General features: G+C 45.7%; 1 protein-coding gene across 2 annotated transcripts in view; it reads right to left on the bottom strand.

Moving 5' to 3' along the window:
* Positions 1–27,478, bottom strand: part of RASSF3 (Ras association domain family member 3) — a 530,473-nt gene that overhangs the window by 11,448 nt on the left and 491,547 nt on the right. For both annotated transcript variants that reach the window (XM_085653413.1, XM_085653414.1), the window contains 3 exons: positions 17,428–17,529; positions 15,757–16,012; positions 9,926–10,041 (listed from right to left, as the gene is read on the bottom strand). In XM_085653413.1, the coding sequence (XP_085509539.1) occupies positions 9,926–10,041; positions 15,757–16,012; positions 17,428–17,529 (474 nt within the window). The remainder of the gene's footprint in view (positions 1–9,925; positions 10,042–15,756; positions 16,013–17,427; positions 17,530–27,478) is intronic.

Here is a 27,478-nt window from a genome sequence, read left to right as displayed (position 1 = left end):
GTCATTTTTTTTTTTTTTTAACTGTGAACCTGAGGAGTTCTGGTTTTCAACAAGCAAGCAGTGTTCTCCAGGGAGATTGGAGTATCTCATGGCGCTGTACAGTGCCTGCTCACGCCAACCCAAAAATATCTATAGAACGGACAATAGGGGCCTTAAAAAGACTGATACCTCCTCACAAATATCAGTCGATCTAGGATTTATGAAACACGGGGTCTACCAAGAATTACATGGTTCTGCTGTCAAAGGCTATTTTAATGAACCGTTCATAGTAAAATATTAAGAGACATTCATCTTTAAAAATGTTCCGACCTTTAGACTGGAGACCTTGCTTTTAGAAACAGAAGTACCAAGTACTGCACATACCTCGAAGGCACAACAGACCTGCCCTGGACAAATGCCATGTGTTTTCATTAGCACCCTGAACAGCTTCATTGGAAGGGCTTGCATATTGTTTTCATTGCATCTAACGCGCGCCGTGAGTCACTGTCTGGCGCAGCTCCACTTACTCAGGGTCTTCCCCGCACGAGCACCTGACCCAGTTGTCTGAGTGGGTGTAAGGAAACATAGCAATAATGAAAACAAAAAACCGTGCCAAAGACTAAGAAATACATCTGCCCGAGCTCTGTAAAAGTCCCCGACTCCAACACAGTGTGACATGAGCTGTCAAAATAGCAAAAGCAATGCAGCAGTGTAGTTCCCGCTATGGCGGCGTGGCCACGGTATGCACAGAGCAAATCCAGAGGCGCTTCTATGTGAGTATTTACATATTTACTGAGCACTCTTGCAGGCATAGACTAAACTGTGCATGTGTATTCGGTGCAGTGAGGGCCACACACGTCAGGGTTCAATGCCATCAAGGAAGGCAGTAATAGACTAGAGGCATTGTGGTAGGTGCCTGGAGGTCTGTGCTAGGTGAGACATAACAAGCAAGAAACTTGAGCGTGCCGCCTCTTTCTCCGGTGCCCGTCGCCCACTCCTTTATTAACAAAGCCTCGTTAAGTAAATGGTCTTTTGGAAGACCAGTGAAGTACTCGGGTGCGGCCGCAGTAAGACAGACAGCAGACCACAAAAGCTCCTCCCCCCCCACGTGAGCCAGGCAGGGGGCCTGGTGTTGCTCTGGCCCTTGGGCCATTCACACCTCGGTTCCCCATCTGCAGAAGTAGTGTTTTCCCCCGACACCACAGGCAGGCCAATGGTTTCTAATGCTTTGGCTCCATCAGGTGGCCAAGTGGCACAACAACTATGAAAATCAGTGAGACTCGGTTTAAACCGGGTCAGCTGATTTTCATCCGGTAGGGTACTGTCGGGTACAGTCGGTTTTAACCGAATTCCGGACAGCCTAAGTGTAAGTAAAAGGCAGGACATATACTGAGGTGTGTGCTATGTCCTGACAGTGCAAAACACTCCATTTCGTTTTTCACTGGTGAAAGGCCATCCTGCCCATAGGACAGAATGGGGGAGGCTGGGTATTGTGTTTGTTAGCCTAGTTTCCCATAGGTTTAAAATGGAGAGGTGAAGTTTAGTATGTATGAACTCTGTGCCATAACACATCTTTCTATGAACGTGTTTGTCACTGTGTGTTCAGAAGCCACACTTTTAGAAAGTGGCCGAGTTTTGTGCTTTAAGCATATCTGTGCGTCTCTGCTGAATGTGGATTGACTGTCTCGATCCGAGAGGTGAGAGGAGCGGGAGGGGATGGGGGGGATGGGGGGGGGGTATTGACCCAGGGAGGGGTTGAGATGGCACCAGGCTGGCCAGCATCTGGAGAGTAGGAGGAGGAGAAGCCTGGGAGGTGAAGAGGCCTGGGTTGCTGCTATAAAACAATTGACCAGTCTCCTGCTGAGTGATTAAAGATCTAGACCCCCAGTATCAAAGGGAGAAATGTGACACTGGGAGGGAAACACCCAGAACTGATTTAGGGAGGGGTCAGGGACACACTGAGCACAACGAACTTCAAAGACATTTAGGGGTATAACTATGAGAGCGGAGACCCCTGAACGTTGGGATAGAAATGGATTGAGACGAAAAATGCTTAGACCCATTTCGTGGTCAAGAGGAACCTCTGCTAAGGAAGGAACAACTTAAGAGACTGCTGGGAAGGCTCGACCCTTGCTTCGTAATCTAGGGCCGGTCTGCAGTTTGCTGTTTTAACCAAGGAAGAGGCTGTTGGGAGGGTGCTTTGTGCGCTGGGTCCCCCTGCTTGAAGAAGACTGTGCTTTGTGCTGTGTCTTGTTACCCCAAGGGCCCGAGGTGAGCTGGCTCCCTGTTTGGAAACACAGGAACATAAAAGTTTCGGGAGAAGTTTCAAGCGATGCGGTGGGTGCGTCTTGTGGCAGCTTGAGACCCTCGGAAGGTTTGCCCTGTGATCTTGGACACACGGAGAAGACTCGGACGTGCTGGGTGTGTCGTGGTGCACAGGAGGCGTTGGTGAAGTGCGCCTAGTCAACGTGTGCATTGAAGGTGAAGTGCGTCTCGAACACGCAGGGTGCATGTTGTGGTGCTCCGCAGGCATTGGTGAGGAGCACCTGGTCAGCATGTGCATCGGAGGTGAAGTGAGACTCGGACGCGCGGGGTGCACCGGAGGCGTTGGTAAAGAGCGCCTTGTCATCTAGTGCACCAGAGAAGTGAGGCTCGGACACGGGGAGTGTGTTGTGGTGCGGACGAAGGCGTTGGTGAAGAGCGCTTGGATATCGGGGCGTTTGAGTAAGTCTCAGCGAAGCAGTGTGCGTGCTTTGGTGCAACCTGGGACTGTGGAGGTGATCGGCTGATCATCGTGTGCACCAGAAGAAAGTGAGTCTCTACAGCGCGGTGTGCGTGTCTTGGTGCCAACTGAGACTGCGAGAAAGAGTGCCTGGTGAACGTGCACTTGGAGTCGACGTGAAGTCCCATCCGCGTTGTGTGTTTGGCATTGTGCCAGAGGAGACCCACAGGGTGCTGTGGTGAACGTGCACCCGGAGTAACGTAATCTCAGAGGTGTGTGGTACGTGTGCCCTGCGGCCGTCTGAGACCTTCCTAACAGTCACGGCCTGGACTGGCAGCCCCGGAGGAGCTGAGCTGCCAGGCCGAGCCGCTGAGGCCCATTGAGAAAGTTCTGCACAGAAGGCCCAGTTCGCTGAAGGAGGAGAGCAGAGTGGGGTCGCGCCTCCAAGTAACGTGGATCACTACCTGGGCGGGGTGCGGGCTCGGGGGGGGGACACTCTCTCGGCCTCTCATTCCTTCTGGCGACGTGAGCCTTTGCTTCGGCTCAGACTGGGGCCCGTACTGACCAAAGGAGTGGCCGTACTGGGTCCACAGTGAGAAGCTGTACTTTATGTCATCGTGGATACGTGTGGGGGGCAACTGTTATCGAAGAGGCTGATTGTCGTAATACACATTGCCAATATTGCTGCTAACGAACTGCTGGACTGTCTTATGACGCCTGACATTATTTCTGCATAACTAAGTACACGATTGTAGTGCTCTGCATTGCATTATTTCTCCATTGCAAAGTACAGGATTGTAGCGGCCCGCATTACATTATTCCTTCATTGCAAAGTACATGATTGTAGCGGTGCACATTGCATTATTTCTTCATTGCAAAGTACGTGATTGGGGCGTGACGCATTGCATTATTCCTTCATTGCGCAGTACCGGGGTGCATCGTTAAGCATTGTATTATTTCTCCTTGCCAAGCACAGGATTGTATAGTTACGCAGTGCACTATTGTTTGTCCACTGCAACGTGTGTTATTCTAGCATTACGACCAGCATAGCATTTGGAAAGCGGGGGTTGGGATTTGAACCTACCAGCCTGCCGGAACGAATATTAATCTTTATTATATGCTGGCTTTTGTATTGTGTGGTCTGATCGTATATCTTTTTATAAAGTTTATACTAGTTTTATCAAACTCGTGTGGAGTCCATTTGTGGTGTCACCAGTGGGTTGGTGCGAGTGTGGTTGCACATACTGTACACTCGTGCCTTGGAGATAGTAGCTTGGCACGAGCAACCAGGCCTAAGGGGGTGAGCAGGGCTATCTCAAACGGTATCCTTACTTGGCCTAACTTTGAGTGAGGAGTCGCGGGTTTTGCATTTGGTGATCATTGATAACAGAGGGAACATGCAAGCCCATAAGCAGGCTATTATAGCAAAGCTAATGCCCTGTTGGCAGCCTTTCTTACTATTGAAAGCTCTCTGAGAGGTATGACGCTGGAGCCCATGGTTAAAAAAACAAACGCTAAGCTGTTACCTTTCTAAATCTACGGTTGCAAAGTTTTTTTGTGGAAAAGCGGCAAATTTCATGGACATGATTACTGCAAACATTTATAGGAAGGTTTTTCTTCTCCCCCAAAAATTCTTCATCTGTCCAAATCCACTTGGAATTTGATGTTAAAGGCCAGTTTGTTGCTAGTTATGGGGCGTTTTTAAAAGTGTTTTTAAGTTAAAGGCTGCTGAAATATCTAGATGCGGCTTTAGATTTATTACAACTAAGAAACTTGTAGGCTCTGCCCGTTCAACATCCCCACTTGGCTCCATCATAGCATAAATCCAAGTATAGCGGGGTCTGTAGGATATGTTATTCAGCAACTGAGACTATCACCCATATCATCAGTATTTGTTCTCGTTGACTAGTTGAAGGGAGATCCTTATTTAGGAAACTGTTCAATGAACATGGCATCCTCTCTTGTAGACAGGCAATCATTGCATGCTTGGACCCCAACAATTTGCACCTTAAAATCAATTTTATAAAATTATTGATGCTGGTGGAGAAAAAATTAGTGAAGGCCGACTAGCAGCAGCCTTACTTTGAACCATATAGTTAACTATAATGCATTCATGAAATTGTGTCTAGTTCTCATCTTAGTCCTTGATAATGTATTTTTAAGAGATTATAGTTTTACTGCCTCAATAAGTATTAATGTTTGGATTTAAGCTTTTTAGGTTGTCATACATGATGAAATGATGGTTGATTGTTGCTGCTATATTGATCAATTACCTGCGCTAGTTTATAATGGTTTTTAATAACCATATACAATAAAGTTATAGAACTCTCCCTTTCCTTTCTCTGCCATCTGAGTCACATACATAATTTCCTTAATCTTTATTTACATATTTTCTGGAAATTGGCCACAATTCTTTTCAAAGATTACAACCTGTTTTTTGTGCAGCGACACCTCTGCACCCTAACACTACATAACCTCCTCTATCCCGTCTATTAACTTCATCAACCATCTGCAAGGACCCACATAGACCTCCCCACACCAGGGATCACACCCAACTCCTATTACTTTTATCATTCACAAAGAAAATGTAGTAAATATATGGAAAGCATTGCTTGAGCACACAAAACTAACTCGACAGCACCAATAATACTGGACTAATATTGGGTTTCAGAGAAGCATGCGGCCTGGCATACGCGCTTAAGTGCATCGTAAGGAGTGGTAAGTGCTATATAAATACAATTACAGACCACAAACAGTAAAAAGGGAAATATCATCTTTCCAACTAGATTAAATGCTATTAAACCATTCTGCAATGAACTTCTACCTTGACTCCCATGTGGAAAACCGCCTGATTCCAGATTACTGTATACATTATTAAAAAAATAAAAAGCACATACATAGTTAAAGCGGATACTGCTTTGTAAGGTTAAACCTGGTTTACTCGAATAAATATCATGCAGTGGTATTGACCTATCCCATCTAGATGTGGCAATGGCCAACTACCAGGCCAACATGGGCCGCCCATTGGGCCGTCAAACTAATATTGCAGTAAGTTGCATGCCTTGTTAAAAGACAGCACAAGACCTGCTCTCACTTCACTGGCTCCCCTTGCAAGCATGAATCTTATAAACGTGCATCTGCATAATTTACACAGCAGACATGGTAAACAGAAAATCATCCCTTGCTGAAAACCTCCCAAACTCTGCAATGGCCACAACACCAGAAGCCAAGACATTCACAAACTGAATATTCAAACCGGCTAGACCGAAGCCTATCTACCACCATACCTCCTCTAGTATGTGGTATCACATCCTGCTGAAGAACGGACTAGCTCTTTTTTTTGTCCAACCCCAGAATAAGCCCAAGACAGACCTTTTCAAGGAGTCCCCACACCCACCATGCTAACCCGATTGCGCACACCCGAATCCAAGACTGACCCACAAGCCTACACCAGTTTGCAATGTCATCCCATCTGCCAACTTTTAAACGTCTCCAACTCCTGCACATGAAGGTTTAATTAACTGAGCGCAGGCATTCATAATACCACGAGTCTGGCCACACCCTGCAGAAAAAAAATTGCTAATCTCATTTGTGATGCTTTCATCCTGCCCCCAAACCAGAAACACACTTCATGTACTATCAGTCAACAGCAGAGGACAAGTTACTTACCTTCAGTTACGCCTTATATGGTAGAGACTATCTAACCGCATATTCCTCACCTTAGAATATTCCCCTGGCGTCAGAATGAATCTGAAAAATCTTGAGCAGTACCTCTGCTCACAGATAGGTGGCGTCAATCAGCTCCACGATGACTCCACCCACGACAGAAGTGACATCGCGGTTCCTTCATAAGCACCACCCGGGCGCACCGACATCACTTTCTTGCATGACTGGTTTTAACGTGGCTTCGCGCTTTGGTGTGGAAACAATGTACCAGTGTGCTGAATCTAGCAAGATGCTTTTTGGGAAAAGTCCAGTTCACAAAGCAGGGAATCTGCAGTTAGACAGTCTCTGGTCTACCCAATATGAGATTAACGGAGATTGATACTGCTAACCACAGATTCCCTGTAAAACAAGTCATAAAACAAATCCACAACTTGTTTTATGCACTAATCACGCACAAATCTTGGATCTAAACGTGTTCCTAACTGTGCTTGAGCGGTTTCATTTTCCAGTTCTCCCGAGTTTCTCCTTCTGAGCAGATGATTTTTAGGCACCACGTGTCACTTTCGAACCAGGTTTGATTGACTGGCAGACTCCAAGGCTCTTCCAACCACTCAATACTTCACTTCCTTTTCGGCCCCTTTGAAGTCATACCTACCTCTATAGTGATACTAAGAATCCTGAATTGGTTGTGCTCGAACTTCATCTCTTTTGTCCTGATGATGACCCTTCATTGTTATAAAGGTCAAAACGCCATCAACACTCTCGTTAAGGGAGATTTTCAATGACCGACCCCTTTGGGACGGGAATTCATTTGATTGGACGTCAAATCTTCATTCTAGAACTTGTAACCTACAATTGGGTCTCTCAGCCCACTTGTTATTTGTGATCACCTTCTGTCCCTTGTGCTGCTTTTTGCATGAACGTTCTGAGCACTGTGGGTTCACATTTCAGAGAGCACTTATTGCAGTGATTTTATGATGATAGTCACTACATTTGACTACAGATGATTTCAATAACTTTTCTTTTTTGTGATTTCTGCATTCCTGGTCATATCCTTCATTGTTTTCCATTTGTTGACTCCTGTGGGCCTCATACAATACACTTACCAGGTATTGGTGAATTTTAAAATATGTTGCTAAATGACACCTAATTGGACATTGTCGTTCTTAACATTCTACACCCCACTCGTACAAGTCTACAAGTTACTCCTGTGGTATTTTTAGAACATTGCTGCCGGGAGCTTTATCGCCCACTTGAGAACTGCCTTTTAGTGCATCGACTTGCACTCGACGAAGACCTGATCTTGGGGTCATGCCCCAACCCCAGGCACCAGTGACAAACCACGTGGGAATCAGACACTGACACTCCCCCACAAGGCCTGAAACCTGAGGGTTTCGCAGAGGACATGTCCCGAGCAGATGCGCACAGAGGTACTGTTCAACATTTTCCGGATCCAGTGCGACACCTGGAGAATAGTCCAAGGTGGGAATCAGAAGTCTCTATTAGATAAAAGCGCATGACAGCACAAAAAGCAAAAAAAGCAACAACAACAAAAAAAAAAAAGTCTAACTGTTCAATTTTAAAGGCCACTGCACTACATTAAGGCTAAAAGTATCCATCACTGACTGATATTTAATTCCAGACATTCCTAAAGCCATGGGATACCAAATCTCCGGTTCCTCTCCTCTCTCTGTAGGTGGGTGCTACTCATATCCATTCTCCATGATCGAAGCCAGCCTTGCCTTCTGATAACCACACAACACACAGAAGTAGACTTCTTTGTGAACTTTTTTTGTCGTCACTGCCCTTGCCAATGAAGTTTCCTAAACTGGGTAAATGTTAGTACACCTAGCCTACCTGTTCGCTCCCACCACAAGTATCCTTTGTCGTACTTTATTATTATACCAGTTTCCTTTTGCTTGTCCCCAATTGAGAGGTTCATATGCAGAAAATTTTAATTTTTCAAAATAATTTGTTATGTTAATTAATTTGACACCTCATTCGAAAATGTGATTGACAGGAAGGTGCCGTCCTAATACTCCGTCAAGAAATCCCCCCCAAAAGATATCTAGTATTGTCAGGGAATATAATCTTTGCTGAAAAGTTGTTAAGCAGCACTTCACCATTTTAGGAGGCAACACCCGCAGACCACGTGGCATCTTGTGCTCTCCCCGACTGCAGCGAATCGCAGGGTTTGCAGCCTTCCAACAGATGGTTAAGCTTCTTTCCACTTTAAGTAACCAGCTTATAGCATTAATTACAGGGAAGAACTTTAAATACATGACACAATGAATCTAGGGCTCGGTGCAAACAGAAGGTTTGAAGGGTGCGTTCTGTTACCATTCACCTCTTGACTACTTACACATCAAAACATGCAAGACAAAATGTTCCTTTTAAGTAAAGCTTCTGCTTCTACAACAAAATACTAAACATCCGTGACAATAACCCAGTATATTTGTTGTCTGCAGTTCTGTGTTTTGCAAAAACAATAAAAAAAAGTATTCAACAATCAAATACTAAATATCCAAAAAGAAGAAACCAAAATATGCTTCGAACGATGATTAACTGTTGACAGGCCAAAAATACAAAATCTTGTCAACAGGCAAATATGTAATGTCCCAGAGCACTACTCATCCTGTGGATATGTGCAAAGAGTAGGGCTGAAGTCTGTGGGACGGAAGGACACGGCATGCGACGCCAAAGAGGTACACTGTCCTCTCCCTTCCTACCACCTTGTGTTCACTTTCACACCACATTCCCCTGCCTTTCATTTCAGCCCTCCACACTCCTCACACATCCTTTTCCTCCGCCTCGCTTGTGGATTGCTTCAGACTCCCAGAGCGCCTCTGGTGCCAACATGCTGGATGGCACAGAGGATCCCCACCCACCGCGCATGTATGCTAGTCAAGCACTGAAGGCAGTCTTGGGAGATGCACAAGCAGGGGTTACTGTGGGGAATGATTAACAAGCTAAGTTTGTTTAATGTGCCACAGATGTGGGAAAGAATAGAGTTGCGGCACCTCCTGACAATATTAAAGGGTGTTTTGCTCCATTCTTCAGACTCGAGCACAGCAATTCTTTTGTAAGTATAATGTACTAGGCGCTTTCTGAGGGACACTATTTAAAGGCCGTCAGGTCATGGTGCCCACCGCGCCAAAGATGATAAAGTGCCACAAAGATCAACCCATAGCCGGATGCCCATGTGCAATTGACGTGGGAAGTCAGCACTAGTCCAGGAGGCAAGAGGAGATTTAAGCTGGCGGCTTGGAGTTGGTGTCACTTATACGATGCAAGAACAAGGAACCATTTTTGTCAATGATGCCCAAGGTGTAAGCGAAAGGTGCCCAGGGGTTTGCCTCACTGAAACACATCGTGAGGCGAGGCTCATAATCAGGTTTGAATTTCAAACACCTTTGAGGAGGATGCAACTCCGAATGACAGAGGGAAGCTATAAGAGTGTCCTTGGCTTGTTGCATATGCATTCTGCAATGCCACTTCTTCCTACTGAGATGGCACGAGCATACATAATGAGCATAGAATACTATATAGAAAATTTACCGTGACGTCGCCGGTCTCATGTTCCCGCAGCACAAAACTGAGCGCTTCTAGTTTAGGACCGGCCACCAAGCGTAGGTAGAGAGGCTGTTCTCGATCTGAAAGCTGGCACATGCAAACTGCAAAGAAAAAAGAACAATAATAAGTAACATGGCATACCTACGAAGCAACAATAAAGAGCAGAGGGTAGCGTTGGATGTCCTATCACTATACACAACATGCAGTGCAATTAGAAACTTTCTTCACTAAATGTCACTGGGGCATCTGGGCTAAGTGAAATAGCCCAAATTTCTCATAGTATGGGGGTAGCAAATCATTATGGTAAACATGTATTTTCTAGTTCAATACTGGCTTTTTCGTCCTTGAAATGTGGTGCACAGGCAACACCTTCAGGCAAAAGATTCACCAAGTCTCGAGGTAAATGGTTATAGTGTAGAGGTAACATCAATGGTCAAGCGTGATGCCAGAAAGAGACTAGCATAGTGTGACATTAAAAATCACACAAACTAGAGTACTTCATATTACATGCTTACATCAGCAGCTGGAGAGAAAAAAAAAAACAGATGTGCTGGTCCACTCCTGCTCTCCCACCGGTCAATCATTTTCCCTTCTTTGTCTGCAGAAGAAACCGTATCCCATTTTAGCAGCTGGAGTCTGCTTCTTCTGCAGAACTCACTTATGGACAGGCATCTGAAGGGTGCAGGCTGAGCAGGCAAGCCAGCCAGCAGCCCTTGCTCTCTGTTAGCACAAGCTTTTCCCACCCAGCAAACTTGCCTACTACGCCATCATGGAGATATCCCACGAACAATGAATGAGAAAAATTAGCAAAGTGATCGAAGGAACCCGTGGAGGGAAGCTGAAGGAGTGCCGTAAAGGGAACCAGGGTTGCATTCTGGCCAATGACATGAAGCGATGAAGGTTGTCTGTGTTGCAAGCTAGCGGTCAACCTTGGTCACCACCACGATTGGTGCAGCCTCCTTGAGGCCACTGCTTCAACTTCCATACATTCCCATCCAAACCCAAGGCACTGGGGCTGAATGCAGACACAACCCACCCTAGGACTCAGTCAATACATGGTGCAGTCTGCCTTGCTCTACTACTGTGGGTACTATCCAGAGACAAAGGATAAACTCTGGAGAACAGCGTGTTGTTTCAAGGTCCAAAGGATCAAGGGCTTAGAACTGTGCGCGTATTTGGAGGAAAATCCGGTTGAATGTTACATTTGTTAAAGCGCTGCAAATCTACTCCCAAAGCTACGAAAATATACAGTACAGATGGAATTGTTAATGTTGGACAACTTTTGCCATTACAGTGGCCAAAATCTAAAAACTTGGTCGTGCCCTTTGCATTGCTCTGGGATTAGGATTCTGATGACCACGATCATGGTTTATTTCTGGCACTCAGTGCTGCGCTACGAACTATGCTGCCAAAGGAGAGTGTTTAGTGGTTGGGGGAAAAATCATCCCTCATTTTAAACATGCACACTGCCTTTCACAATTTTGTTATCCATGATCAGTTCAACAACTGAGTATTTCACGGTTTGGGGAATTAAGTACTGTTTTTTTCTGCTTTCAAGAGGATTTGTTACTTCATTTATGCACCCAGAAACAGATTCTATCATAGCACCCTAAGAATCCGAATCCGTGCAGTTTGCACATACCTCCATTCACATACAGGATGCCTCAACTTCGATACCTTAATAACCACTGCGGAGTCTCCACATGCCATCACCTATCTTTCAGCCAGGACCATTTGAGATACTTATGCAAATAAACTGCTTGGCTCCATCACATCATCTATCCACTTCCAACTATTCCATGTCCAAAGGATCCGACTGCATCTACCGTTCCACTCCTCCAAGATCCTGGTCAACTCCCTTACACCAGCAGACTGGACTGATGGAACAGCCTTTTGCGGAACTTATTCACCCTCTGAATCAAATCATCAACCTGCTGAAGGCACCCTTTTCAGCCTTCCCTCTGTCCAATAGATCCTAAAAGTACAACCACAAAGCAGGCCCGCTTTGCTCAAAGAGAAGATCTTTCCAAGCTTCTCAACCTTTGTAAACATCTCATTTCCCTTAGTGGCCCACAATGTCAGTGCATACATTTCTGCCAGAATGGTAGACTGCACCCCAGCACATACTTACAAGCTCGAAACCCCAATACTCACCAATGCGCTTTGTACCCTCATCCTCCAAACTGCCAGCCATTGGAAGGGATCATTATTTGCATCTTTTTTAGAAAGCACCAACAGCCTCAAGGTAAACTAAGCATCATGCTACAAATCTGCTGGACCACACTGAACTCTCCATCACTTTCAATAGCAGACCCCACAACAAAATCACAGAGCAAAATACACATTATAAACACAAGTAAAACTCAACAACATCATATGACCCCCGGCCCTATTGGGTTTATGTAACAGGCAACCAGTTTATTTCTACTATAAAACTTTGATGGCAATATTCTGAGTTTGTCAAGAGGCTACAGCTGCAAATAGAAATACGTAGACATGGAGGGCGTTCCTTTCTGAACGATGGGATGCTAAAAAGAGCCCAGGAGACTAGTCACGTTTTCTTAAAATAAAGCTTAGGTTTGAATGCAAGGAAAGACTGCAATGCAGGAAACATTAGCGCATAGGTCTGCAGGCTCTGAAACCATGGGTCTACCCTAATCTAGTGTTCTGAATATGGCCTGACCGAACAGCGCATCTGCCTTACAGCTCCTGTATGGGTAGGACTGTTTACAGAAAGGGAAAATATGCAGTTATTTAAGTCACCATAAAAGAGAAGGGGGGCCATGTTTGTTATTCTCTGGTAAAATAATACTAGGGCTTGGGAACTAATGTTTAAGGGGTTTGTAGCAAGTGAAGGTCTAGGTTTTATAAGTATGTCTAATTATATATACACCATCTTATGAAATTATAAGTTTGAATCTTCGCCTGGGCTAGGGTGTAATTTGTTTTAGTTCTAATTGGGGTTGTGTGTTGAATCAGCTGTTTTTAAAGCGTTTAATGTTGGGATGCAGCATTAATTTAAAAAGGAAGGAAACAAAACAGAATTTGGAAATTAGAACAGGATGTCTGTGACATCTGGCACATCAAGCACTAATGCGACAGAGAATAAAATAATATACCAAACTGATAGTTTGAATGGAGAAAGATCCCAGCATGTGGACTCCGCTTCTAAAATTTCTGGTGAGTACACCACTGCAGACGAAGATTTCATTAAAGAGCCCGCATGCACCAGTGAGGGTGGAGCAACAAAAAGATTAAAGATGCTTTGAGACCAGTAGCCTCAGAACCATGAATGTTGGGACAGTACTTCTCACCCGAAGGAACCCGAATCATAGCCCGAATGTACTGGACTCTCTGCAGCAGTGGAAAGCCTTTATATGCAATCATATCTACCTGGCCCGATAAAGGGAATCCTCGAAGCAGGTCAAATGTGGGACTTGGCCTAGTTGGTGGGAAATCTCAAAGTAGACAGTAACAAAATCGTCTACAGGTGGCCCTAGACTAGCCCGCCTTCCACAACCAGTCATTGAGGTTCAGAAATAAGTGTATTCCGAAGATGGGCTGCCGCCAATGACAAGACCAGAATAATGTCCAAGCTGGGGACTACTTCAAGTAGAAATACTTTGAGAGTCTGCAGAAGCAGCACATGAAAGTAAATGTCCCACACATCTAGGAACCCCATTAAGTTGACAGGATCAAAGGCCAACAGAAATTGAGCTAGCATCATACGAACTTCTTTCTGAGGAATGAGTTCAAGACCAAGTTCAAAATAGGTCTGAGACCCCAGTCTTTCTTGGCAACCAGGAGTTCCCAGTATAGCAATCCAAGGTGTCTCTTCGCCCGATTAGGATAGCTCCTTCGGACAGTGACATCACTTCTTGAGACAAAATAGCATCACAATCCGTGGAAGTCAGAGCAATACCTGGAGGGATGGGAGGCGGGGTGAATAAAAAGGGGGAGGGCATAACTTCGCTAAACAATCTGCAGGACTCATTGGTCCAATGTTATGGAGTGTTAGTGTAATAGGTAATGCTTAAACTGGACCCCAACTGGCAGACTGAGGGAAATATATCTCTCCCCCTTCCACCACCCCAACCCTGGAGCCGCAAAAGGGCTGTATAGGTTGCGAAGACTGCCTATCATGACACGCAGGACTCCTCGAATAGCCTCAAAATTTGCAATACTGCTGGTGGAATTGGTGGACAAGTAATCCTACGAACCAAGCCATAGGTCTGCTGTCCGTGCACCATTCTAGGGCTTACAAGAAGGCTAGAGAGTGAAAATAACTTTTACTAATAGTGTCTATTTTGGATCTATCCAGTGGGAAAGGATGCTGGGTCAGGAAAGATATATTACCTGGGGCAAGCGTATGCTGGTTGGAAATCAGGCGACTCCCTGGTGGAGCTGAGCGAGGCTTGGATCAGGCTGCCATAAAGGTGGCAGTTAAAGCTTCATAGAATGGCAACAAGGGCACAGGCTACCACATTTATGCCAGAATGCTGGTCTTAGTCTCTTATGAAGGCAACTACCATTCTTGCACCGTTTGGCTCTGCACACGATCACCGCAAGAGAAGCCCTTTCTTCCATTGCTGGAGGGTCTGCTGCTGGCCCGAGCATACTGTAGGGCATTCTTTGCTCAGTCCTCATCTGCCATGCACACAACACCCATTTGTTCAATGCCACAGATATACACTATTAACAGAATAAGAACATGGCAGCGAGCTGGAGTTATGTCATGGTTGTGTGTGTTCATAAACATGACCGGTAAAATTCATGGGTTTCGCGAGTTTGATTCTGAAACATAACTCCGCTTTTAACGCTGGAATTTTCAGTGAATATATATATATGTATGTATGTGTATATATAGGTGTGTGTGTCTATACAAAGTGCACACGCACCATTAACTACATTTAATTACACACTCACAATTCACTGCTACATAATTAATCATTTTTGTGAAGAGAAAGTCAGGCCAGAGTAGCTTTAATGTACAGACTTGTCAAACATGGACCGACACATATACACTAAAGTGTCACTCGATGCAGAAGTGGAGTGTGGTGTAAATCGCCATCTCAGCCACCAGTCTAGCCCACTGAGATACCATGGCGCGGTTTTAACACCACCGGCAGCCACCCGTAGTTCAGATACTTGAAACACTAGGCGTGCCTTCTGCGGGTAAATCTTCTAGGTCCGCCCCCAAGTGACAACAGACACACCAGGGAGAGAGCTCCTTTGCTCAAAGTGTCCCGTAACCAGGTCTCAGTTATTGGCGCTGCCACCAATAGCCAGTTCAATACAACATCTGCAACACAAGCTAGATTTTTAAAAATAAATGTGCTGGATTGTCCGGAGATGCTATGCATAGATAAGTGTGTGTCAGATTTCCTTCCTATTGCAAATTCAGCGAAATGTCTGTGGTGGACGTGCCTGCAAGTACACGACTGACATAAGATGTCACACTGGATCATTGTGCTGGGCACGTGCAGAATTCTTTTCTCATGCAAGCCCTGCATTTCAATACATAAGGCAGTCGTCCTACGGTGTAAAAAAAATTCTCCTGTGGATTTATCCTACTGTGTTTTTCTCTTTTTGGTGGGGTTATCATAGACAGCACATCAAGGAAGCGCTTCGGAGCTGTCAAGGGCAAGTCACACCAATAGAAAGCAAGACAATGTCGGTTATTGCATAGTGTGTTTTTGTAGCAGACAATCTGGCATTATTAAGGCATATATGGCTAGTCTGAGATTATTTGTAGGATTTGAAGGAAAGCCTATGACATGCAGAAAGAGTCAAACAGGAGCGTCGTCACACAGTACCTTGGTCTTCCTTCAGACAGTGCTTGTAAAGGACAAACTTGGCGGGATTGTCCACAACACAAAACTTCCTCAGTAGCGCCTCGATGACCTCGCGGACCGTGTTGGTGCTGCTTATGTGCAGAATGTTCGTGTTGCCCTTGGGCATGAAAAAAGTAGTATTGTTATTGGAAGCAGACGTCATTCGACTCCGGATGGTGATTGGCCTGCGCAGCTCCAATTGCACTTTAATAAAGCCAGTGTATATCCCATTGGAACCCTATAAACAAAAAAAAAGAAAATACAATGAACCGTAATCCCTGCACGATTTTGTTTATTATATATACAATAAGAGCGTTGTAGAAATCTCCAGCATTGATTTTTAGATCTGGCTGCAAATATATTCAGTTGACAGATCACGTGGACCTTTTGTTAATGTAAGACATCTGAGACCGCAGAAACATACCTGTATTTTTCTGGGTGAATGGAACATTCCATTTGTAGTTTTCTGTGGGATAGGCCACAAAACAGTGCACTGCGCAGGCACGGAAACGGAAAGTAATAGCGGGTGTAGACAGCAGCTGCAGGGACAGCTCGAGCTGGGAATGTTTATTTATAGCTTGTAAACAGTCTTCTGGAGCCCATTTACTGCAGAGTTATCCAAGAGCAGTGGCAGATACTGCGATGCAAAGCTAAGCATTTATTGAAAGCAGAGGAGGGCCAAGGTTCTCTGGTGCACTGTGACGCCTTAGACCGAGCTGGTGACCACGGATGAGGTGACTATCTTGTAAAAACATATTAGAATTATTAAAGGTCTCTTGGCCAAACTATTAACGAGGCACACACTCCAATTTCTGAGTAACACAAACACCTAACCTAAAACCCCCAAAAATGTAGTTGGGCTCCTCCACCATGCGCCACACCTCCACAGAAGCCCTTCAAGGGCAGTCCTGCCCATCTGTACCAGGAGAAGTATCGCAGAGGAAGGCAAATGAAAGGACTCCAGAAGGGAGTGACCTAACATCAGAAAGGAGGAGGAAGAGGGAATTGGAGTAATGAAGATGTGCAGTAAGTAATTCAGCCATTACCACCTCATCCATGCCTTACTATGAGACTATACCAAAGGGGCATGACTGATCGTCGATTCTTGGTACACTACAGGGAGATGTACTACCTCCCTAGGCGGGGGTACCTATGGAGGCATAGTGCATGGATGAATGAGGGAAAATGGCAGAGTACTTGTTCTTGATGAGGAATGGGATGAGGTGCATGGAATGGGTGATGAATGGGACGAGGTACGGGATGGGGAATTAACTAAACTACAGGAACTAATAAGCCAAACTGTGGAACGGTCATAGTGATGAGAGAAATGGAATGCTAAAGTACACAAGATTTATGAATTAAACACACACCCTAGTAGTGCCAGTAAAAACATGGGCTCTGCATTGGCATTCATTTACACAAGGTGTTGAAAATTACCTAAAAGAAGATTGATTGTACGAAGATGTTTTTGGGAGACCTTTAAATGCCACTCATTTTCCCAGCCTTGAAAATAACATGAATCTTTGGACTAGAAAAAAGTCATAAGCAATGTTGATGGTGTAGAGTATTTGATTATTTTGTGACTGACTACTAAAAACATAACCAAGTGTACAAGGCTGATTGCATACCCCAAAAGCACATGCATAGCCTTACCAAGGTCATTCGTAGTTTGTCGGTCACGATGGAGTTGTACTTGTCGATCTTCTCCTTGATTTCTTCCTTTGTAAGATGAGGATGGACTTCTTTCTCAGTATCCTGGAATAAAAACAGGAGCATAAAGTTTCAGAAGAAGTCCACAAGTCAGGGCTTATGTTTTTTACAAACTGCTGCAGGATGAGACCAAGGAGTAAGTTAGTGTAGTTGACCATAACATGACCCTGGATTGTTTTTGTAAGGAGGTGGTGGCGCAGGGCTGGAATATCAGGGGATTAGAGATACGCCACCACTGCAAAGAAGTCGGTTAATCAGTTGCCAATGAGAAGTTCAGCTTTCCCTGTTTTTTTATGACTAGTATATAATAGAGCTGGAAGGAGGCAGGTAGGTGGTGACCTCACCCTCCTCCTGCATATCTTTGAACACACACAAATGTTGTAAAGAAAATCCCCTGCGGCAGAAATTGTTGCCCAACTTCAACAAGCCGCTTATAGGAAAGTGCCTCTTTTTGACATGGTCACCCCCATTTTTAGGTCGAGCCTAGAACAGCGCATGCGCTGTTGCTCGAATTTTTGTAAGGGGATTTTCAAAGTGCTGCAGCCGCCGGCCTAAAGCCTGCGTGCATGTGCGCGTGAACGCGCGCAGCCGCCATATGTCTCCTCACGGTACTGTACTTCATGAAGGTGTTTTTGCTATAATCTGGCACCGGCGCTTTACTTTTAGTGTTAAAAATAAAGCGCCGGTGCCGCGATTATAGCAAAAGTAAAGAAATAGATGCTTGTTTCTATTTCTTTACCTTTGGTATAATCGCGGCTCCGGCGCTTTACTTTTAATGTTAAAAATAAAGCGCCGGTGCCGCGATTATAGCAAAAGTAAAGAAATAGATGCTTGTTTCTATTTCTTTACAAAGAACAAGCATTGGCATAGCCAATAGGTCTCGCTTTTGGGACCTTATAAGTATTTATTTATGCAGCACAATTTCTTTGGTGCAACAACAACTGTTGCATGGCTAAACACTTACAAGATCCCAAAGGCGAGACCTATTGGCTATGCCAATGCTTGTTTGCCTGGTAATTGATTCAACTTTGAATGAAGTGCACTGTGTTCCACCTAGTTAGTTAGATTAGGTAGATTTATATAGTGCTGCTTAACAACCGTGAGGGTATCCAGGTGCTGTCTATGGGTACGGGGAGATTAAGTGATCTGCCCAGAATAACAGGATGTTGTGCCAAAGCGGAGACTTGAACCCGGATCCCCAACTCCCGAGTCGGCAGCTCTGACTGCCGCGCCACATTCTCTCCTGCTAACCAGGTCGCCAGTGCTCTTTCCCAAAAACAAAGTAACTGCGCAATTGTTCCACAATTGGCAAGCCTGTTAGCCTCCCTGTACATCCCTATTAAATGGTACCCCTGGTACTTAGGCCATGGGTACTAAAGAGTTTTCCTAAGGGCTGCAGCATGTATTGTGCCACCCTAGGGGACCCACCACCAAACTCATGCAGACTGTCAATGCAGGCTGCATGAAATGGTGCAGACAAAAGTGAAAACATGACATGGCACACACCCCGTGCGCCATGCCCACAGACACTACATTCAATATTTGTAATATAGCAGACCTTACAGCCCTAAAAGGCAGGGTGAATTATAGTACATGTGAGGATGCCCCTGTGCCATCTACTCCAATTATTAGATTGTACAAGTGAACAGGGAAGCCATCTTGAGTACATGTTCTGGGCACTGGTCATTAAGAGTTCCCCAGCTACACGACGGCTTCACTGAAACCTATTGTGTGTGGTATCAAACACCTAGTCTTAATAAATCTGCACTATTACCAGCACTAGGTTTATTATGACATGCACCCAGAGGGTACCTTAGAGGTGCCCCCTGAAAACCTACCAACCTCTAGTGTGCTGGCTGACTGGTATGGACCAGCCTGCCACCACAGTTGCGTTTCTGACCTCCCTGGAGGAGAGAGCCCACAATCTCGGAGGCCAGAAGCAATGCCTGTTCTGGCCGGAGGTATTGTCACCTCCTCCAAGCAGGAGGGCTAATAATCAGCCTATCAAGGAAGGAGGCTTCAAAGGCCTCCATCACCTTTGATAGGCGACCCCTGCTTCTCACAGACAGGGAAAATGCCACCCCCTGCCCAGGCTCATTTGGCATCAGGACGGGTGGGAAAATTAGGTAGTCAGGAGGCATGTTCACGATCAGGCTAGTTACACTCCTAAAGTGGGCTACCTGTAGAGAACACGAAAAGTAGAATTCCATCATCTTGGTTTTTAGTGATATTGGATACACTGGGTCAGGGTTATCCCAAGTCATGGTATCTGCGGACAAAAACATGCGTTGCGATGGTATGCAGAGTGTTTTTATGCGGAGTAATGTCATATATTCCCCCTAAATTGATCATTTAGGAGGCACCCCTGACACCAGGAACTCTGATTCAACAGACACAAGATGAAGAGGACAGAAAAAGAGCGAAGAAAGCAAGAACCGAGGTCCAGCTGCGGACTTTTTGGCACCACACCCTGTCCACCTGCACCTGTCTCCACAATCGCGACAAACTGACTCGTCCTGCCACTGTGCATCTGCCAAGAACCCCAGTGGGCTGCCAGCACTTTGCAAATTGCCATCAATCTCCCTTGGAGTAGAGGATCTACTCCCCTGCAGCTTGCAGGCACCAAACATCAAAGTCTGGTCCACTGCCCTGCTGCAACCCCGGTTCCACGGACGTAGCTGCTGCCCATGAAGAGGTCTCTGTGCTGCAGAAGGTCAGAAACGTCTCCCACCAAGTGATAAGACGCCACAACCAACCGGAGCAGTACAGCACCAATACCCAGGGCACCGTACCCCTTGCAGCAACCAAAGCCTGTTTGAGTCCATTCTGGACTCAAAGACTAAGCAGCCGTCGAGGGACGTCCGCACTGTAGAGACCCACTTCGAGAGTGACCCAGCTGTCTTGTTTTTGTCCCCTCAACTGGCAACTGTGAGTGCCTGTGACACACAAGCCCGGCAGACCTAACCACTGTGCACACTGAGAGCCCCAGCCTGAGTTTCAGAGAACAGGCTGTGCTTCCTTGCTCCCAGGGCCCTCACGAGCTGAGTCCTCCATTGGGAGCCAGACTTGTCCCCTCTGTAGCCTGTTTCTAGGTGCCCCCTCCTCTCCTTTGGTGTAGCGTGCAAAGTCACATACCTGACCAGCAACTCTGCACCCGGACACTCCAGGGCAGGTGAAGGCTAACCTGCTGGTGGTTCTTTGGACTTTGGCCCACTACCACCTTAAGTCCTGAAGGGGACCCCCCCCCCCCGGAAACCTATTGCAAGTAACTATATGCAGTATATGTCCTTTCCCCCATAGTGAAGCACTGACATGTAAAGACGCATTTAAGTGAACATTTTACTTACCTGTAAAAATAAACATCTTGAAAAGTACTTACTTGATCCCGAAGTTCTTGGAGTTTAAATTTAAATAAAAATACGTGTTATTTTTCTAAATAGGTCTCAGACTTATTCTTGAGTGTGTCTCTCATTTATTGCCTCTGAGAACAAATGCTTAGCACTACCCTCTGATAAGCCTAAACTGCTCACCCACAGTACCACAACAGAGAGCATTTGGGTTTGTTACGTGCGCCTCTGTAAAACATATGGGCTGCCAGGACTCTCTGCACAGTGTAACTCGTTTTGGTGCGCTATATAGAGAGCCAGCTTCCTACACAGCTCAAAAGAATTAGGCTGGATGAACACCGGAAGGGTCACAGTAGGGGAAACGGTCATGTAATGTTACTCCAAATATGGTCAACATGAGGATCACTCTTCTTTAGCACATATGGACTTTTAGGGGATAGCGCCACACTAAGATAACCTCATAGTACTACAGGGACACGACAGATGGGTAGGAGAAGCATCGATGGGTCACATCTGTAGCGACCAAGTAAAAAGAGTAAAAACACCCTCAGCCGACTCTACAGATGTATTCTACTTTTTAGTGTTTTTTCATGGAGAACCTAGGGCCGTATTACAGATGACTGCGCCAGTGCTAATTATCGCTGTGCGCCAGAGTATGCGCCGGGCAGCATTACAGAGGTTCGGTATGTAAAGCCGTCGTGATTTTGGTGCAGACTTTAAACTTTGTGTTTATGTGCGCTTGCGCGCATATTGTATTAGCACACAGATGCAAACGCACAAACACAGACATACTCTGGCGCACAGCGACAATTAGCGCTGCCGCAGCCATCTGCAGTACGGCCCCTGATTTTTTTGCAAATGTGGCGTTGTTTAAAGAAGAGGATTCTTTTTTAATGCGACGGTTTTGACAAAACAAAGTCATTGTAAAAGTTTGTCCTTACAACTGGAGAACATCCAAAGAAGCATTTAGTTTAAATGCACGTCACTGTAGCGAGGAGAGTTTATGTTATAAATATCCTCCGCTTTCTTTTCTAGTCTCACAAGACCCATACATGGTATTAAAGTAGTTTTTAACTTTGGTGACTGAAGGCTTCGTTTAGCGGGTTAAGGAACGACACAGTAAAGTTTGAATGCCTTGTGCACATTCAGCATAAGACACTCATACACAGACCTTAGTTTTAGATTTGCGAAACAGATATTAAGTATTCAAACACAGAAAGTTCTACTAATGACAATATAATGGTACAGAGTTTACAGCAGCCGCTATAGCCAAAACACTGCAATGCTTTCCCAGTTCAATTAAAACATTATTCATGCCATGGGCCGCTAGGTAGTGCCAATATTAACACAACCCTTACCAGGGCCGTATCATGGGTTCCACTCTGTGCTACTTAAGAAAATAAATAGTATTGCTTAAGAAAGCTTATATCTAATTTTCTATTGGATGGTCAATTTAAATTCAAGAGATCTTATCAGAGGTGTTTAGATATTCACAAAATGTATCTTACCAGCAAATCCATTGCAGGCAGATATCCAAGTGATCAGGGAGTCTTTGAAAAGATCAACTGATGGTCAATTTCCGGGATCTTAACCAATGGGCTTTGTGCCCAATGGACGACATCACAATAAAGACACATAGGGAAATTACGAGCAAGTTGCAATTAAAGCTTCTGAAATTAGACCAATTAACCTTGAAATTACAGCCTGTGAGCTGCAGGACATCTTAGCCGATGTTTAGAATACGGAATGTTGTAAAATTTAAGTTGTTCAAACAAGACTGATTTGTTTTAACAAGTATCTCAGAGAAACACTGAAGTATCAGACAAATGAATAAATAAAAACTGGAATTTTAGATGGACTAAAACGCATGTTTGATAAGCGTTAAAAAGATAGTATCCACCAGAAAAAGTGTTACCAAAAGGTAAGTAACTTCTTCTAATGAACTCTTCTAAACGTCCATTCCTCACGTTAGAATAGATAACTGTTCAAGATGGAGAGCCTGAGGCATAGGCTCAGACCTAAACTTCTTTCAGGACTGAAAAGACAATGAGCCATTCCTAGCGGCCCTGATGTAAAGATAGTGGTGGTTTATGAACGTGTGAACTGATGCCCAAGTCGCAGTCTAGCAGCTGTCATGAACAGGCACTCTACGTGGTAACAGCCTTGACCCTTAATTCATAGGACAATCCACCTCTACAGGCTCCTCTACTGCACAGCTTTCCCATTCTTTGTTCCAAAGAACTGCACAAAAAGCTGATTGGCCCCCACAACATTCCTGGATATGATAAATGTAAAAATGCTCAATGCTCTTTTGGGGTCCAACCGGTGAGGACGTTGCTCTTTTTTCGAGGAGTCAGGGGAGAAAGCAGAGAGGGTGATAGATTGCCCAATGTGGAAATGAGTCACAACTTTAGGCAAGAAGGCTGCCCAAGTTCTCAACAAACCGTTGTGTAGGGTAGCTGCATTGAGGAAGCTAGGCTTCAAAGTCAAGAGATACAGTGAGCAGCTATGCACTGGCTCAAAGTGCATACACATGAGAAACATCAAGACCAAATTTATGTCCCGCTATGGCATCACACACTGTTTAGGATAAAATCGATGTGTCAAACCTCTTGTATAAATCACCCGATTTGATGAGATTTACAAGGATGTTTAGTCTTTCAAAACTTGAAAGGCCGAAAGGGACGAAAAATAACCTTTAATAGTATCCCTTGCAAGGCCTTGGTGGGCCAAAAACAGAACAAAAGAACATCTGACAGCTCAGTTTGTAAAGAGTTCATCCTGTGGCTACCACGCCAAGCCAGAAATCCTGTCCCAGCGCTAGGCATAAATGGACTTTGTGGAAAAGCGCCTGCGGATAAGGTGGCAGATCAAACACAGTCAACTGCGCCACTCAATCTCCACGCATGGAGATATAGGTTCTGAAGGTTTGTGTTCAGAAACCTTTCCTACTGCTGCAGCAGAATACCCTCTTGAAGTGGAAGCCTAATCAGAGGACAGATGCTCATGCCCAGACGTTCCGGGTATCACACCCCTCTGGCCCAATTTGGAGCCCCATGGATGACCTTGGTCCAGTCACTCCTGATCTTTTTCAAAACTCAGGGTAGGAGAGGCAGGTATGGGAAGGCGTACAGGAGTCCCATGTTCCATTCCAGCTGGAATGCATCTCCTAGAGAGCATTCTTGTGGGAAAGCTAATGGTTAAAACCTTGAAGATGGCGTGTTCTCGGTGGCGGTGAAAAGATCTAGTCCGGGTGCTCTCCACTGTCGACAGATGCCCTGCACCTCCTTGGGATGTAGATTTCATTTGTGATCCGGCCATACAGTTAGCGATGAGGCAAATGCTTTGATGATTCAACCAACTGCTGAGGTGCAGAGCCCCCAGGCACAGAACCCGGGACCCCACTATGCATCTTTTAATGCAATATCACATGACAGGGGTGTTGTCCACAGGAACCTTCACCAGCCTTACCTTGGTGGATTCAAGGAAGCCTTGAGAACCAGCTGATTGGCCCACAACTCCAAAAGGCTGTTATGCAGCTGGGCTTCCATCAGAGATCTCAGATCACCACTGTCCCAGGTGATCTCCCCAACCCAGTAGTGATGCGTCCACCACCACCATCAGCTCTGTTTGGAGTAGGGAAGAGGGGCCTGCTACTGGAACAATTGCGTTTGAGCAGCCACCACTGCAAATCGTGAGCCGTCCTTTTTGAAATCTGGATGGCATCCAACAGATTGCCTTAGTGCTCGGCCCACTTAAATTTCAGAGACCTTTGCAGGGCCTGTATGTGCCACTTGGCATAGTCTGTTAGAAAGATGCAGGAGTCTAAGAGGCCTAGAAGCCTCAAAGCTGCTGTCACCGAGATCCAGGACAGAGGCTGAAACATTCGGATCATAGCACAAAAAACCTGGACAGGTTGCGGCAGAAAAGCCATGTACTGGATCCAGGTTAGCTCCAATGAAGGTCAGCCTCTGCAAAGGAGTCCGGTTCAACTTCGGACCGTTGATTGTGAACCTTAATGATATAAAGCAGTTTGTGGCCATCTTGAGGGGGTATACAGCCGACTGTGGTGAGCCTGGCTTTAAAAGTCATTCGTTGAGGAAGGGGAATATTGGAATCGTCAAACTCCAAAGTTGTGCCACAGCCACTACCATCATGGTCATTAACACCCAAGGGGCGTTGGCGAGTCTGAAGGGCAGCACTGCAAACAGAAAATGCTCCTGGCTGACCATAAGCTGTGGAAGGCATTTGAAAAGACGTGATGTGCAAATCCAAGGACACCATCCAGTCTACCACATGCTTGAGTAGTCAAGATATGGGCTAGCATAAGCATTTTGAGTTTGTACTTCCACATGAAGGTCAAGGGTCCAATATAGAAGGAAATATAGAGTAACAACCCTTTCTTCCTTTTAGGCCCAGGAGGCTTTCAACAGCACCAACTTGCACCTCCTGTAATAGAATGGAGAGGTGTTCTTCTGAAAGTCGGTCAGATGAAGGGGGAAACATTTGGTTAAGCAAAAAGAAAGGGTACAATATAGCCATGCTGAACCATTTGTATGACCCATCTGTTGGACATGCTGGATCATCACCGGTAGAGTAAATACTGAACAGTTTACCTATTGGGTGGGTGCCTACTCCAATGGGCAAACTAAAGTGGCTTAGTGACTGCTGCCGTAAGGTAAGGGGACTGGGAGGACTGTTCATTTGCATGTTGTCCGATAGGCCCACATCACTGGCATTGAAGTGTCTGGGGTGACTGTCACTGTCTGTACACCAGCCTCCTGGAGTAACCTCTGAAGTTTCTGAACTGATCTGGAAACTACTTGGCAGGATTCGAGAGACTTCCTTCAAAACAGTCCAGGGTAGAATCAGCTTTTTCACCAAAAAGATGTGAGCCATCGAAGGGCACAGCCATGAGAGAGGATTGTACATCTCCAGATAATCCTGTGGAATGCATCCACAAGTGGCAATAGAGCAAAACGCAGGTGTCAACCGTCCTTACCAAGCAATCCTACTGCTTAGGTCAGCACTATTCACATATTTGGTCTCGTCTTGAACATCATGAATTGTTTGAGCCAGGTCTTCGAGATTGCTGGCCACATCTCATAGCATGCATGCAGAGACCCAGACAGAAAGATTGCACTGACCAATCTCAGTGCCAGGCTAGTCGAAGAGAACAACAATTTGCAAATGCCTCAATCCTCTTGGAATCCCTATCCAAGGTGTGGTGGTTCACCTCGCTAGCTGAAGCCTGGACTACCAGGCTCTCTGGGGTAGTGTTTTTTAGTGAGAAAATTACGATCACCAGGTGTCTGTCTATGACGCCTGACTGTCCACCATTAAACTTTGATCAAGTGCCCATCAAGTTATCAGTGAGGACCTCGCTAAAGGGAAGCAAGGGATCAGACATGGCATGCCCAGGCTGCAAAATTTACATACAGAAGTTAGTCTTGGGCTTGACTGAAGGTAGATGCAATCGCAGGACTTCAGCTGCCAGCCAGACCACTATTGCAAATGATGTACACTCTTCTGTTGGTGATCGAAGTGGAGAGTTCAATCGTGCATTGAGGGAGGTATCAAGCCCACTGGCCTCGACACTCGATGTAAAAACAGCCATCATAATGCGGGGGGAACCTTAACAGCGTCCTCACTTATAAAATCCCTCTGATGGTGTAACTTGTTCAGAGTCAGAACCAAAAAGATAATGGAGTCAAGCTGTAGGATGACTGGTTGCGCTTTAATAATTTCAGAGCGTGGCATTAGTCGATATTGAAGTCGGTTCAGAGTCAGACATCGTAACCGGCGTCGGATTGTCTTACAGCACCGCTGACATTGGTACCGCTATTGAAGGGAGAACAGCCTCACACAGGTCCAGGAGCTAGAGCAGACATATGTACCAGATTTGGTACGGGATCCAGAAAGGTTCCTTCCTAAGGGATCAGACGACACCAGGGACAGAACCGCCAGTGGGAGCCACAGGCTCATATGGTTCCTTGGGGCCCAGAGGCACGTCAGAGAGAGGTGTGTACTGTGTGCCAAAAACCTGAAGGATGGCTTCTTTGAAAGCTCAATCTGCAGCAGCGCCGCCGATGGCCCGGGAAACTAGTGGTACACCGTGATCAGTTGGGGAATCCACTCTGGGAATGGGGACTCCCAGGGAGACAGAAAGACATTGTGACACTATACAAACACCTTGTGCAAGTCTGTGGCCCACATATGTTTTCTAGAGTCACACGATGGCCCGAAAAGAAAGGAACTGAAGCCAGCACGTAGGGGTGATGCTTATGTGTGGCTCCACAGATATTTCCAGGGCAGTACAGAACCAGCATGGAGCAACACAGCACCCCCGAGCAGCACGCAGGAGCATTGCTGAAAACAAAAAGTTGCCAGATCCAGTCTGGAGCCCAGTGGCAGCTGCCACAGAGTAGCACAAGTGGGGTGGGGGGATTAGGTAGGGGAGAATCGAAAAATAAATGCGACTTGCCTTGCTGCTGCACCGTCACCTCGCGTCATCCTCTAAAGCAGGAAGCTCAGGCTCCCCTAAGCCAATCATTGGTCTGAGTGCTGTGGATCGGCGCTCAGACAGGGACAGGGAGCCTGGGCATGTTCCTCACCAGGCTGTGTATTGCAGCCTGGTGGGGAACATG

Source organism: Triturus cristatus, chromosome 4_1, assembly GCF_964204655.1.
Source record: "Triturus cristatus chromosome 4_1, aTriCri1.1, whole genome shotgun sequence".
In the NCBI taxonomy this organism is placed as follows: domain Eukaryota; kingdom Metazoa; phylum Chordata; class Amphibia; order Caudata; family Salamandridae; genus Triturus; species Triturus cristatus.
Note: the sequence above shows the minus strand (reverse complement) of the source record. Positions and strands in the feature narration are given on the sequence as shown.